The sequence below is a fragment of the Puntigrus tetrazona genome, chromosome 2, assembly GCF_018831695.1.
Source record: "Puntigrus tetrazona isolate hp1 chromosome 2, ASM1883169v1, whole genome shotgun sequence".
In the NCBI taxonomy this organism is placed as follows: domain Eukaryota; kingdom Metazoa; phylum Chordata; class Actinopteri; order Cypriniformes; family Cyprinidae; genus Puntigrus; species Puntigrus tetrazona.
In genome coordinates, this window is record NC_056700.1 from 1,019,412 (window position 1) to 1,034,002 (window position 14,591).

Consider the following 14,591-nt stretch of genomic DNA (forward strand, 5'->3'; position numbering starts at 1 on the left):
CTTCCTAGGGACAAGTTTAGCTAATTAGCTTCAGCTACAAGCACTGTGATGAATGCGTGGAATAACTCTCATTTCAGTTTCATCTATGTTTATTCTAACAAATAAAACATGAAGTAAATAAATAAATACAGTATATACATATAAGCTGATATGCAGCAACAAAATAAAGGTAAAATATGCCTGCAATTGTTTATGGCATATTTATTTACTTACATAAAGTTAACAGAATGATAATTAGAGCACAGAACATTTCCGGACTGTTAAAACAAGAAGTAAACAAACATGAAAGTAGGTCAGAACCATGCCCTGCTCAACCACAGGCATCATTCTGGTGTCTTAAAGTACTCATTGTATGCTCTAGAAACCCCCCCCAAAAACATTTATTGTACATCACTGCCACTTTCTAACAGACGATCTGTATCTCCCTGGTATGTATGATATAATTCTCAATATATAGAACAATTTGAAATAAAAAAATGGAAATAAATCATGTTGGAGTAGTTAAATGTTATATATTACCCATTAAGAGTTGCTCCTTTTAAAAGTAATATTAGTAGTTATTACTTTCTGACAATTGCAACTACCTACACTTTTCATTCACGCTTCAAGGACATAATTGCTTATCTTCCACTTAATATTCTTCTAAAATGTTACTAATATATTTCTGCCTCATCATTTGACCAAAATCCACATTGGATCGCAGTCAGAAATGGATGTAACACTGTATGTAAAAAACAAAAAAATCTGTCTTTCTTTTTTTCTCAGATAAATTCAAATATGGAAATGTCAGGTGAGTTTGTTAGACTACAACAAGCACTTTCTAGAGGCAAGATATGTACTGTACACTTGCATATTTTTAAAATGAGTGCTTAATGCAGAAAAATGTACTTACGAACATACTTAAGTGCAAACTGTTATTTTCAGATACTTAATTGCTTGTTATTTTGTCACGTCTTTGGACTCTTTTGTTGTTGTTTTTGTCTTTTTCCATTTGCCCTACCTTCCGTTCCTGTTAACTGTCTTTATCGTCTTCAGCCGTGTCTTGTTAATTTTGTCAAATTACGTTGTATATTTAAGTCCTGTGTGTTTGAGTTCACCTTTGTCCTATCGTCAAGGTTTTTTTTACGTGTGGTTTATGTTCTGTCTCTCTGCCTGCCTGCCTACATATTATTATTTTGTCCGTTTGAAGAGAATTAAATCTGTTTAAGTTTGATTATTCGCGTCGAGTGCTCCTTCACGCCAAACCACACCCTGACATATTTACAATTAAATGAAAATTTATATCTCTTTTAATAATATAGTTTATAAATGCATTTAGCTAAATAGTGTTTTTTTTAGTCCACTGAAGTGGGATTTAAGTAATTGTTCTTATAGGGTGATCATTTGTGTCTTTGCCAAGATTTCTGTATTGCTTTTATTCAAAGTACCTTAAGAGAAAACATAAGGAACCGATGCCATACACTGATCGGTCTGCAAGCAAACAAAGCCAAAACCTAGATATTTTAGGCAATATAGAAGTCCTAGCCAGGACGTGTAGGGGAAAAATTGGCTCTTATATCCTATATTCTGTATTTGTAATTGCTTGAAATATTGTTATATTGTACTGTTTAATTTACTGATTTACTGCTTTATAGTTGTTGCAAAGCATCAGTAGCATGATCCATTTGCAGCTTTTATTATAGATAGGTAGAGATACACAATACCAGCAGAGCCGTGACAAAAGGGGCAAGGCAGAGAGGATCAGAGTCCAGTAAACGAGTAGGTTCGGCGCAGGCAGCAACCAATCGGTAAACAGAATGTCACAGACCAAAGTATACAAGCCGGAAATCAAACACAGGTAGAGCACTCAGAAATGATAGCCGCAGCAAATCTAGACTTTGCACTGATCTCTTTGTGAGTGTGGCTTAAAGGTATATGCAATAAAAAACCTTGGGAGAAAACAGGATCAGTTTGGGGGCCAGTTCTCCTCTAGCCGGATGACCAGCACTTAAATTCCAGTTCAACTTTAAATACAGCTGTGTCAGATTGTGTATAGCACTTATTGTGTGTGATTCCTATGGGGCTCATCTATGTGTTCTGGTCTCTGATGAAGGTTATCTCTTGGTGGTGATCCACCATCTGATCTGGATACAAACTGATAAATAGAATAATAGCAGACTAATATTAGCGTAGATGCCATTCTTTTTTTACAATGTTACAAACACATTGTGCGTTATGAGGAGTGTTCCTAGTTCCGGCTGATCTAATTAATGTAGCCTAACAATCCTTTAACAGATTTGAATAGTAGAAATGTATTAGTGCGTTATGTGTAAGCCAGTTTAAATCTAGATTTAAACTGACAGAGTGTGTCTGATTCCCGAACAGTGTTAAGGAGATTGTTCCAGAGTTTAGGTGCTAGATTGGAAAAGGATCTGCCGCCTGCAGTCGATTTTAGTATTCTAGATATTATCAAATGGCCGATAATAGTCAGACGTGCAGGATTATAATGTGATAAGAGCTCACTCAGGTATTGAGGAGCTAAACCATTTAGTGCTTTATAAGTATCTATCCGATGTTTAATAGGGAGCCAGTGCAGTGTTGACAGAACCAAGCTAATATGGTCATACTTCCTGGTTCTATTAAGGAGCTGCTGCGTATTGGACCAGATGAAGTTTGTTTATCAAGCGTGCAGAACAACCACTAAACCACGCAATTAAGCATTACAATAGTCTAACCTCGAGGTCATAAACGCATGATCATTTCTGCATTTGATGTTGAGAGCACAGGTCGCAATTTAGATATGTTTTTGAAATGGAAAAATGCAGTTTTACAGATGGTAAAAATCAAAGAAAAGATTGCTATCAAACAGCACACCTAGCTTCCTAGCTTTCAATAAGCCAACTGTAGAGCAAAACTACATTAGATAATTATCGAATAAAGAGCTAATAAAGAGACTTATTTAATACCCATAAACAGACTTTTATATTATTAATATCCTTCTTATTGCCTTTATGTATTGTATTGTAGTCTTGCTCGTTTCAAACAACAGCCGCTACTATCACTTTGTTTCATAGATAAGATAGTTTATAGATGCATGTTTATTCATTAAACATTACAGATTTAAGTGTATAATAATTTATTGAACAAAGCTGTTTGAAACATACTGTACAAATGGTATATTTCTCTATGCTTCATTAGAGTGCACTGCAATGATTTCTTCCCCAGACCAGTACCACTGTCCTTATCATCTGGAAACCTTGTCCAGGGTCAGATAAGACAAGAAATACTTTTTCTTATTCTACATAATAATAATAATAATGTTTATCATAATGTGTCTGTTGCTCTGATTTAGGCTACATCCACACAGAGCCAGAACTTTCCCAATCCAGTCCTTTCCTTAGTCTCAAAAAATATTAGGGTCCAAACGAAACCATAAAACCAACACACAACTATATAGTATACATGCCAGACCAGCATGCGGTGCTGTAATTCTGCCACAGAGATACACTAAAAACTTTGCATCAGAAGTTTAGTCAACGCTCCATGGGACTGCTCACAAATAAATGACATATTTCAGATATAAAATCTGAAATGAACTTCCCTTTTTGTTTTTTTCTTATGCTTTCAACCTGCTTATGACTGTGCATGCTGCAGTGATGCAATCGCTTTTCAACAATTGGCTCTTTCATTTAGAAGGCGGGACTCCTAGCACTGTCTCCCATTCATAAGTATAGGAGTAAACTGTCTTTGTATTTCTATAGTCTTTGCCCCTAGTCAGACACCGCTACATCACATAACAGCAATGTTTAATTAATTAACATTAACATTAATTGATAACGTATTGTTTCTTATTCCATCAGTGCACATAGTCGAAGTCTTCTGGACTGCTTTTAGTGTATCTCTGTAGCAGAATTACAGCGACACATGCTGGTCTGGCACGTATACTGCAGTACATAGTTTTGGGTCGGTTTTTTGACGAGGAGGAAAAAAAAGATTGGATAGGGAAAGCTCTGGCTTCATGTGGATGCAGATGTATTATGCAGCAATTTTGACTGCAAGAAAACTGTCATTTTCATTTTTATTTTAGATGGATCAATTGTTTGTCTTCAAAGAAGAATCCATGGAAGAATGTGCTGCAGAAGGTTTGTTCATTGGCATTTCATGAATGAAATACAGCAAAATCGAATAAACAACACCCTTACCTTTCTTAAATTTCTTAAAGTTTGCTGTGGAATAAGGCCTTCAAAGAAATTTAATGTGAATGATGACACCGGAAAGAAGGTCTTCAGTATTATTGAGGACAGCGAGTGTTGTGAAAGGCAATGCTTTGCTGGTGGACGTTTTTTCATAATGAATGTTACTGACCTCACTAATCAAGAGGTCATCAGACTGGTGCACCCATTTGTTTGCTGCAGCCAGAAGGTATAGTATGAATGTTATCCTCATCTTCTTTAGTCCTTAAATATATTATGTACTGTATTATATGTTCTGTGCATATTTTAGTTGGAGGTTCAGTCTCCACCGGGCACTACCATTGGATATGTTGAACATAACTTACATGTTTGCCTGCCTAAATTCACTGTTGCGAATGAACGAGGTGAACCAGCATTTAAGATAGAGGGACCATGTATGGGTTGTACCTGCTGCACAGATGAAAACTTCGAGGTGAAGTTTTATTTCCCATTGACTTATTGTTTTAATATTGATGATAGTGGCATAAAGCTTTAATGTGTAATGTGTTAATGTCTGTCTTGTACTGGGATCACAGCTGGTATCTTTGAATGGAGCAGCACTAGACAGATCATTTGGGAAAATCAGCAGATCTTTCTCATACAGTGGACCAAACGCAGGTGCAAAATTTGTGCTGAGCTTTCCAAGACACCTGGATGTCAAAATGAAAGCTACTGTACTGGGAGCCTGCATGCTTATTGTAAATATTGTTTAAAATACTTAATACTTAATAATTTTTTTTTCCTATTGTTTTAAGACTTGTCGACTGTTTATTGTCTTTTAATTAGAACTCAATTCATTTTCAGGACTGCATGTATTATGAAAAGCCATCATAAAAAGAAACCGTAAGTGGCAACCTCTTTATTTTGATAACAGCGTGGTCAGTGATATTCCTATTTGCACAAAATATATGTCTTTAAGGCAATTCTGTGCAACAGTAACACCTTTCCACTTCCTTTTCAGTTACTGTAGGCCTGCTTGAGACAAAAGAAAGGATAAAATACACACGTCTGACTGCTTGCCATCCTCCAATAAAGGCTGAAGGGAGAAGTATATATGACCACCTCTTAAGACAAAAACATAAACTAAACCAAGAACACTGCAAGCGTACCTGTTTAAACTAATAAAAAAATAAAACATTTAGTTTTTGTCTTTCAGTACATTAATGATATTTTCATATTCCACTTTTAAGACATCTCACCCAACCACAACCTACAGATCCCACAACACAAACATAACATTCACAAACATAAAAGCAAGCAGGAAGTGCTGCAAGCGTGCAATAACTTCGATAATTCTTACAACTGTTGAATTAATGGGCAAAAGGTAGATATTTTGAAGAGATAGAAATAGATGGAAAAACAGCCAACTCAAACTAAATATTATAAACATCGGTGTAACTATAATGTTTAACAGGGAGAGAGATGAGATGACGCTAAAGTTTTACTTTACAACCGTATTTCCTAACTGTTTCTTAATAAAAAAAAGAATACATCTTCATTACAGATAATATTTTAATGGTCACAATGTTTTAATTGTCACATGGTCATTTTAAAACAGAATAAGTACTAAAAAGTTTATTTATAATAAACTATTTATAAAGATTTATTTATTACACTGAAAGCAGTTACCTGCAAAAATGACCAGAATGATAATTAGCCCACAGAACATTTGCAAGCAAAAGTAACTAAGGTGTGGGTGACTAAAAGTGGGTCAGACCCCTACTCAGAACCACAAACATCCTTCGGGTGTTTTCATGACAGGTATTTAAGTATATGTGAGTCATGAGAAAAAAAGAAATGCTATATTCATCAGCGCTACTGCCTAACAGACAAATTGCATCTCAGTGGTATATGACGTATATCTCAATAACACAATTGTGAAAAATATTTTTAACATTGTGTTTCAAGAATGTGTCGTTTTTGAAGTTTTTAGATGATGTATAAATAAACAACGAAGTAAAAGAAATATTAATTCATTCATTAATTCATTCATCCTCTTCCCAGAAATATATTTGTAAAGGGTGGGTGTCTCTCTTTTGTTTCTTTGACTGCAACAGCCAAGACATGACCCCTTGTGAACAAACAAGTACACTTTAGCAGACTTACATAATGCCCGAAAAAGTACTTTAAACGAATATACTCAAGTGTGAATGTTAATGTATTGTAATTCTTGATTTTTACAATTAATGTATTGTAGTGTAAATGTATAATAAATGCAGTTAGTTTAACTAAAGAGTGTTTTTGACTCAATAAAGTAGGATTTAAGTAAAAATGTATAATCTATGTATTGCCTTTGATGTACTGATAAGTTTTATAGTAAACAAAAATATACTTTCGCATCCATTTTATTGAAACTTGTATCATGCATTTAAGAAACACGTTCAGAATTGCACATTTGTAATAATGTTGCAACTTTAAATATATGAAATGTGTTTTAAAAATGCATTAAAGATACAAGAAAGAATTATGCTTTCTAAAAACATATTTGATCCTAACAGAGTATGTTTTGTTTTGTTTATTTATTTATTTTTGCATTGTATTGTATTGTATCTATGAAAAAATGAGCAAACCTGCAAAATGCAAAGTCTTGAACTGTACATTCTTTGATTCAAAACTACCAATTACACATTATCGCTTATAGTTTCAGTTTTTGGCACAGAGTTTAATGTTCCATCTGTAAGTGAAGCAAACACAGCAGTAACCACAAACACCTACAGACGAAGAACACCACAAGAGACACATTAGTTTTGCTCGACATCGCCGATGTAAAGAAATCTACTATAATACATCATGCGTTTTTCTCAATTCAGTCTTAAAGTTATAGGCAAGTAATCGTCATATTTAGCATGTTTAGTGCTTAAAACATCAACATCACATACTTTATTCAGCCAGTAGCTTTGCAACCTCCTTAAGTATAGTGTTCTCGAGGTGCCTTGATGGTGAAACGTGGTTTGAGGCACCAGTTATGGATACAGTGCGTCTCATATGATTGGTATGACAGATAATCAAACCACGAATTATAAACTTCAAAACTGCCACACTGCACAGTTTTTATGAGATTCTTTCAATTTAATTGTCCTATATTATGCTTAGTTAGTTCACCCAAAATTATAATTCTGTCATTAAATACTCACCCCCATGTCATACCAAATTTGTAAGACATTTGTTCATCCTCATAGCACAAATATATGGGAAATGCATATCTAAATATGCATATCTATAAATGTATATCTAAATGCATCTCTATAAATGGGAAATTTATATATATATATATATAGGCTGACATGCAGTGTAAGGATAAAAGCAGGCAAATATACTTAATATACAAAACCTGTGCAAGTAAATGATTCTTTAATTAGCAATACTTTTACTTAAGTACAATTTCTTCTGTCCGCAACTGCAGGTCATGACACACATACACACAAACACACACACACACACACACACACACACACACACACACACACACACACACACACACACACACACACACACAAGAAGGCAGATGAGAAGAAATAAACTAATTATTAAAAAATGATTTTTGGTGATCACTATGAGATAAGGGTGTTCACAGGTTAGTGTGATTTATACACCAGTGTGGGAGGGACGGTCTGATGTGTTTTCAAGCTGTTAAAACCAGAAGTAAATTAAAAATGTAAACTGAAAGTGGGGCAACCACAAACATCCTTAAAAACACCTGACAACAAAAAACCTACTCTGTGTTATGAGGAAAGCATTTACTGTATTCTTCAGCATCACTGATTCTCTGGTATCGGTACTATTTCACTGGTATGTACTGTATAGTATGTTGTCATATTAAATAGTTTGAATTAAATTGTGTTAAATTATGAAATGTGCATGAATATGTCGTTTTATAAAGAATTGGAATTGTTACAAGATTTAAAATGATATATTGATAAACAAGTAAAAATAATTTAAGACTATACTAAAAAAGTCATTTTCTTTTTTTTTCTTTTCTTTTCTTTTCTTTTCTTTTCTTTTCTAGATTAAATTCAATATGGAATTGTCAGGTGAGTTTGTAAAGGTCTGGGTTGTCTGTCTGTCCCCATTTATTTTCAGAATTACTTATTTTGTCTTACAATATGTTTACAGTAAACTAAAAATACTTTAATTCTATTTAAACTTGTATGCCATGTATTTAATAAATACAGTATTTGATCATTATGTTTCTTATAGGCTTGATTTCATAGACTGGCCTTAGCCTAAACCAGGATTAGGATATAGTTCAATCAGGACATTTAAGCAATTTTAATAATCTTGCCTTCAAAAAACAAAAAAAAAAAACCATGGGTGTGCATCTTAAGACAAAACAAATGCACTGACATATTTTAAGATCAGCCAGTGCAAGTTTCTTGCAGTAAATACAGCTCAAATTTAAATTTTATAAGACTAAGCCTTGTATGTGGGGTCATCGCATTACAATAAGTGAACTTTGAATGATGACAAAAAAATATTTACGTAATTATATAAATCATTTTTATTTTAAAGTGTTCTGAAGTGTATTAAGAAACAACCATAAGTACACTTAAGCCGTTTATTAATATTAAGTTATTTTTCAATGTTTCATGAATTAAAATATAAATCAACTTTAAAGTGTGAACATAAAAGTTATGATCTGCTGATAAGAAGTTCACGACTGATAGTTATGTTGGAAAGATGGCGTCCATTTGCAAAGTTTTAAACATATGCATTTCAGCATGTTACAATATTTTTTTCATGATGCTGTTTGATACATATGCATGGTATGTCTGTGTATTCTTTACTAGAGGGCACCGCAATGATTCCTTTCCCAGACCAGTACCACTGTCCTTCTCGTCTGGAGACCTTGACCAGGGTCAGATATGACTGGAGATGCTTCTTAAAAACAATAATGTTTATCATTATGCACGTGTTTTACTCTAAACATAGACAGATGCGAGGAGCCTGTAATTTTCCATGTTTATTTTAGATGGATCAATTGTTGGTCTACAGAGAACGAATTACGGAAGATCGTCTTGCAGAAGGTTTGTTCATTGGCGTTTCATGAATACAGCAAAATCAAAGGAACGACTTGCTTATCTCATACCTTTACATTTTTTTTAGTTTGCTGTGGAATAAAGCCTGTAAACAGATATTTTGTGAAGGATGGAATGGGGAACATGGTTTTCAGTATTATTGAGGACAGCGAGTGTTGCGACAGGCAATGCTATGGTGTTGGGCATTCGTTCACGATGCATGTTACTGACCACTCAAACCAAGAGGTCATCAGAATGGTGCATCCATCTGTTTGCACCGCCTGCAGTAGCCATGAGGTATGAATGTTATCCTTGTCTTGTTTAGTCTTTCATTATGTCTATATGCTGTGTATAAGCCTATGTGTTGTATTTATATTTTAGCTGGAGGTTCAGTCTCCACCGGGCACTACCGTTGGATATGTGCGTCAAAATTGGCATGTTTGCCTGCCTAAATTCACTCTTGACAATGAACGAGGTGAACCGGCAGTTAAGATTGCGGGACCATGCATAGGTTGTACCTGCTGCACAGATGAGAACTTCGAGGTGAAGCACTTGCACAAGTTACCCATTGACTTTCATTGTTTTATGATAAAACCAAATCAAGGATATCCTTCACATAAACATTTTAGTTAGTGCTTGAGGTAGAGTTGTAATACAACCTTATATCATATAACATACCGTATAACATAATCACATTGTAGTACATAAAAAGAGCAGCTCTATAACAGAATAGTCAGCTCCCTAACTCCCTAAGCCCATGCACTCCTGTTAAAAAGCTGAGTTCTATCATTCTTGAACCCACTTCCACATTCTTGGCACTTTAGCATAGCTTAGCATAGATCATCAAATCTGATTAAACCAGAAGCATCTAGTTTAAAAATTGACCAAAGAGTGTTGATATTTTTTCTATTTAAAACTTCTTTCTTTCTTTTCTGTATAGTTGCATTGTGTGCTAAGCCCGACGGAAAATGAAATGTTGCAGTTTTCTAGGCTGATAGAATTAGAAACTATACTCTCATTCCGGAGTAATAATCAGCAGCAGGAGCATTGATGCAAAAATATAAAACATTTTAGGTGCATACCAGGCCGAGACTGACGCATAGACGGTACCATTGATGAAGAGAACTCTGAGAGCTCTTTTAAGAACTCTGGCAGTATATACACAGTAGCCAGAGCAAAAGATCAGAGACATTTCTTTCCGTATTTGACAGTGTAACTTTAAGCAGAAGTCATTTTAAATAATTAAATCTGCAGAGTTTTGCTTCAGCCCTAATCAAACACACCCGAACAAGCTAATCAAGGTCTGAACAGCTACTTGGAAGCTACAGACAGGTGACTTTTAATTAGGGTCGGTGAACTCTGCAGGGCTGTGGCTCACCGGAGCGTGCCACCCCTGTTCTATGGTACCATGTTGACTCAAGGCAACACATTTTTTTTCAATAAAACGAGACACTTATTCAATTGATCAGTGCTGTCTTAGGAAAGTAGAAATTAAATACTAATAAATGAACATTAAAAATTATCACATGACCTACAGGGGTCCATTTTAGGTTTTTCAACATCAAAGTACCACGAGAGCTTTCGACAGCTGATGGTTCCATATGCTTGTTATAGTCGTTCTCCTGGGACTTTGATGTCATACATCATTTTTTCAAGGTGAAAACACCTATTGTTCATGTCACGTGACTCCAAATTTTGTCCAAAGAAACTGTACAATGTCTTTTCAATAAATAAATATATTTTTTTCTGCATGAAAATTTCTAATGTTTAAATTTGTCTGTTGTGATGCAATGTTGTTGGTAGCTGGTTCAGGTGTGTTTGATTAGGGTTGGAGTTAAACTCTGCAGGGATCGACATTCTCCACCCCTGGCTTAATGTTTTCATTGTGTTATTGTCTTTCACTGTGACCACAGCTGGTGTCTTTGAATGACGCAGCAATAGACGGATCATTTGGCAAAATCACCAAACATTTCTCGTGCTGTGGATCAGATGCAGATTTTGAGATTAGGTTTCCAAGAAACATGGATGTCAAAATGAAAGCTACTACTCTGGGAGCCTGCATTCTTATTGTAAGTATTGTTAAACCTACCATGATTTAGTACCTTGTTTTAAACCAGTTTTTATTAAAAAAAAAAAAAAAAAAAAAAAAAAAAAAAATATATATATATATATATATATATATATATATATATATATATATATATATATATATATATATATATATATATATATATATATATATTATTTTTTTATTAAATTATTTATTTATTATTATTAATTATAATATAACAATTCATTTTCAGGACTCCATGTATTACACATCACAAAAGGCATCACTCTTGTGTGTCTGCTTGTCAGTGGCCTTAGGTTATTGGCAGTGTTTAAATTGGGCACAGAGACATCAGAGGTTGATATGAATGCTTCATTAATGCCAGTATGTGACGAATATAGGATATAGCATACGCATTTATTGATGGTATAAAATTGCACTGCTGAGGTGAAGCTCGTGCTGCCTTCCCACGAGAAATCAAAACATGCAACACAAAGAAAGCCAGCATGCTGAGGTAAAAAAATCCAAATGTAAAGTTTTTATGTTTTAAATACCATTAGTTAGCAACCTCACACGGCCTTTCCACCATTACAAAACATTTAGTTGAGCAAGGAGCTAAACCACAGCACATTTCATAGCAACTAGCCAATTCGTTAATGAATGAATTAGTGTTTTGAGCGAATTAATCGAATCAAAGTTTCATAAACGCATGCAACAACCGATGAATCTGTTGTTTAAATGATTCGTTTGAATGAACTACTCAAAGCCTAGTCAAAGCTCGTTACTGGCCCCTATTGGCGTTTTATTTAGTTAAAAATAAATAAATAATTTCTTGTTTGTGTATATATCTATAGCTATATCATCTATATCTATCAAAGAATAATATGATTTAATGCAGTTGTATTATTCATTGTAAGTGATTTCATTTTAAAATAATAAATGGATAATAACAATCACATTATTATAGGTCAATTGAATTTATAGATCAAATGTAACAATTTGAAATGAAAGATGAAGTATTAATTAGATTAATGAAAAAGCCTTCTATAAAGGTAAAAAAAAAGTCCTTGGAATAATAATAATAAAAAAAAACATTGAGTTTATGTCAAAGCTCATAGAAAACTGTAGAAAATATTGTTTCAGAATAAATCAAAATGGCAAAATAATAATAATAATATGTTTGTTACACGTTATGTTGATTTCTGTTTTGCGGAGCCTCCAAATCTTGCTTGCACTTCTGTAGCAGAATCTGAATTTCTTTTCCCAAACCGGTTAAATGGCCTCTCTTTCAGTCTACTACTATAAGCCGAGAGCTATATTGGACAGTTACAAAGAAAGAAATCAAAGAAAAAAAAAAACAAAGCATCAATTAGTTATACTATTTTTACTTACTTTATTTACACCTAGATAAAGTTACCAGATGTAAATGAGCCCATGGAACATATATAAAACCAGAGGTACCTAAACAGGAAAGTAGATCAGACCCAAAAACATTATTCTGGCAGAGAAAAAAAATTAATAAATAAAATGTCACAGTCATAAGAAAAACACTGTGTTTATCAGAACCACAACATATCTCACTGGTATGTATTTTTCTCAATATACAGTCATTTAAAATTGTTTAAAAGTGTATTTCATACATGAATATGTAAGTGTTATACTATTACATTTACAATGATTTCTATATAAATAGCAAAGGATAAGATCATTTTAACACAACGATTGTCTATTTATTTATTTATTTTAATCTCTTTTCATATAAAAAAATAAAAATCTAATATGGAATTGATAGGTGAGTTTGTTAAGAGTGGGGTGTCTTGTCAAGTACACCGCAACATACTTTTAAAAAAAAATAACATAATATGCTTCAATCTAAACTGAATGCGATCTTTTCAGTTCATTGAAATAGTACTCTCTGTGTCTGATTATGTCATTTGGTTCAGGTGTGTATTGCTCATTGATATCTTCATACCTGTGTATGTAAGTTTCTGTCTGTTCAGTCTCAGTTCGTTGGGTCATCTATGTATATATATAGTTCAATTCAATTCAAGTTTATTTGTATAGAGCTTTATACAATGGCTATTGTTCCAAAGCAGCTGCACAAAAGCAAATCATTACACAACAGGAAAATTCAAGATAGAATTAGTCATTTATTAGTTAATGACTAATATATATAGTCACCAGTCTCCCTTGTTTTTGGAGTGACCTTTATGTTGTGTTCTTAAAGACTGCTGACTTCATCTGTTTGTTTTCGTCTACTGCAGTCTAATGTGACCCATGCGATAATTCAATAAAGCTATTGGATACACACATGCATGTCTGGTTATATTCCTTCCTCAGATCCATACCACTGTCCTTCTCATCCGGAGACCTTGAACGGAGTCAGATTGGATGCTTTTTAATAATGATGATGATAATAATGTTTGTAATTATGTGTATGGCACTCTAACTATACCAATGCATGGATCATAACTTTGAGGTGAGGCACACACACAAAGTTTTTCACATATTTTCTGTCATCTACATTGCTTTTACATAAACCTTTTTGAATACGATTCAGTTTAGTAGCCATAGTAAGCCATTATGGGTCGGCCTCATTGCCCGACCCACATTAATCACATGATTCAGATATTATTCAGTTATATTTTCCCCCACAATGAAGGCAAAACCTGGCCCACAAATGCACATTTCGTAAAATACATTTAAAATATCAAAAACTTTTTTAAAACAATGATCTTATGTCAAGTGAAAGAATACTCTAGAGTAGCTAGTAACCAACTTTTTCTGAATTTTGTTCGTGTGTTATTATTACTTTTCTTACCGCTGCTGTCTTTGAATGAGAAACATTTCTCGTGCTGTGAATCAAATGCAGATTTTGTGCTGAAGTTTCCAAGCAACCTGAGTGTCAAAATGAAGGTATCTCTACTGGGGGCATGCGTATAAATATTGTTAAAAAAATATATTTTTGTTTACATTTTCAGGACTGTATGCATTATGACATATCACAAAGGAAAATTATTTGTAACGACTATCATGATGTTTTTATGGGCACAAAATGCACACTATTTAAGACAGATTTTATCTTTGTATGCATGTAGCACACATTTTTTTAGATACAGTTATTGTTGCACTTGCACAGCTTTTTTATTACCTGTCATAGGGCACAGAAACCAGCAGCGTCTGCCTGTGGGTAGAAGCAGGCTGCGACCTAGATAAGGGGGATCTGTGATAAAGTTACCAGCCTGTTTATTCATTCTGGAGATATACAAGTCCTGAAGGTCAGGCAGGTTCACGCCAATTTTCCCCAGAGCTGTT

General features: G+C 34.0%; 2 protein-coding genes across 2 annotated transcripts; both read left to right on the top strand.

The window, feature by feature from the left end:
* The first annotated feature begins 335 nt into the window (after positions 1–335).
* On the top strand, positions 336–5,352 carry si:ch211-71m22.3 (uncharacterized protein LOC100148868 homolog). Its single transcript, XM_043256101.1, has 9 exons — positions 336–428; positions 766–790; positions 3,178–3,245; positions 4,067–4,121; positions 4,202–4,401; positions 4,483–4,644; positions 4,748–4,909; positions 5,016–5,054; positions 5,173–5,352. The coding sequence occupies exons 2-8, from the start codon at positions 778–780 to the stop codon at positions 5,043–5,045; spliced, it is 690 nt and encodes a 229-aa protein (XP_043112036.1). The 5' UTR covers positions 336–428; positions 766–777; the 3' UTR covers positions 5,046–5,054; positions 5,173–5,352.
* A 2,529-nt stretch (positions 5,353–7,881) lies between these two features.
* Positions 7,882–13,578, top strand: LOC122357034 (phospholipid scramblase 2-like). Its single transcript, XM_043256214.1, has 8 exons — positions 7,882–8,000; positions 8,218–8,242; positions 8,999–9,066; positions 9,181–9,235; positions 9,315–9,523; positions 9,608–9,769; positions 11,140–11,295; positions 11,530–13,578. The coding sequence occupies exons 2-8, from the start codon at positions 8,230–8,232 to the stop codon at positions 11,641–11,643; spliced, it is 777 nt and encodes a 258-aa protein (XP_043112149.1). The 5' UTR covers positions 7,882–8,000; positions 8,218–8,229; the 3' UTR covers positions 11,644–13,578.
* Positions 13,579–14,591: the final 1,013 nt, after the last annotated feature.

Coding starts and splice junctions, on each gene's coding strand:
- LOC122357034 (XM_043256214.1), top strand. Junction 9,524..9,607: donor CCGCCTGCAGTAGCCATGAG/GTATGAATGTTA, acceptor TTTATATTTTAG/CTGGAGGTTCAGTCTCCACC. Junction 9,770..11,139: donor GCACAGATGAGAACTTCGAG/GTGAAGCACTTG, acceptor CTGTGACCACAG/CTGGTGTCTTTGAATGACGC.
- si:ch211-71m22.3 (XM_043256101.1), top strand. Junction 4,402..4,482: donor TTGTTTGCTGCAGCCAGAAG/GTATAGTATGAA, acceptor TGCATATTTTAG/TTGGAGGTTCAGTCTCCACC. Junction 4,910..5,015: donor TGGGAGCCTGCATGCTTATT/GTAAATATTGTT, acceptor ATTCATTTTCAG/GACTGCATGTATTATGAAAA.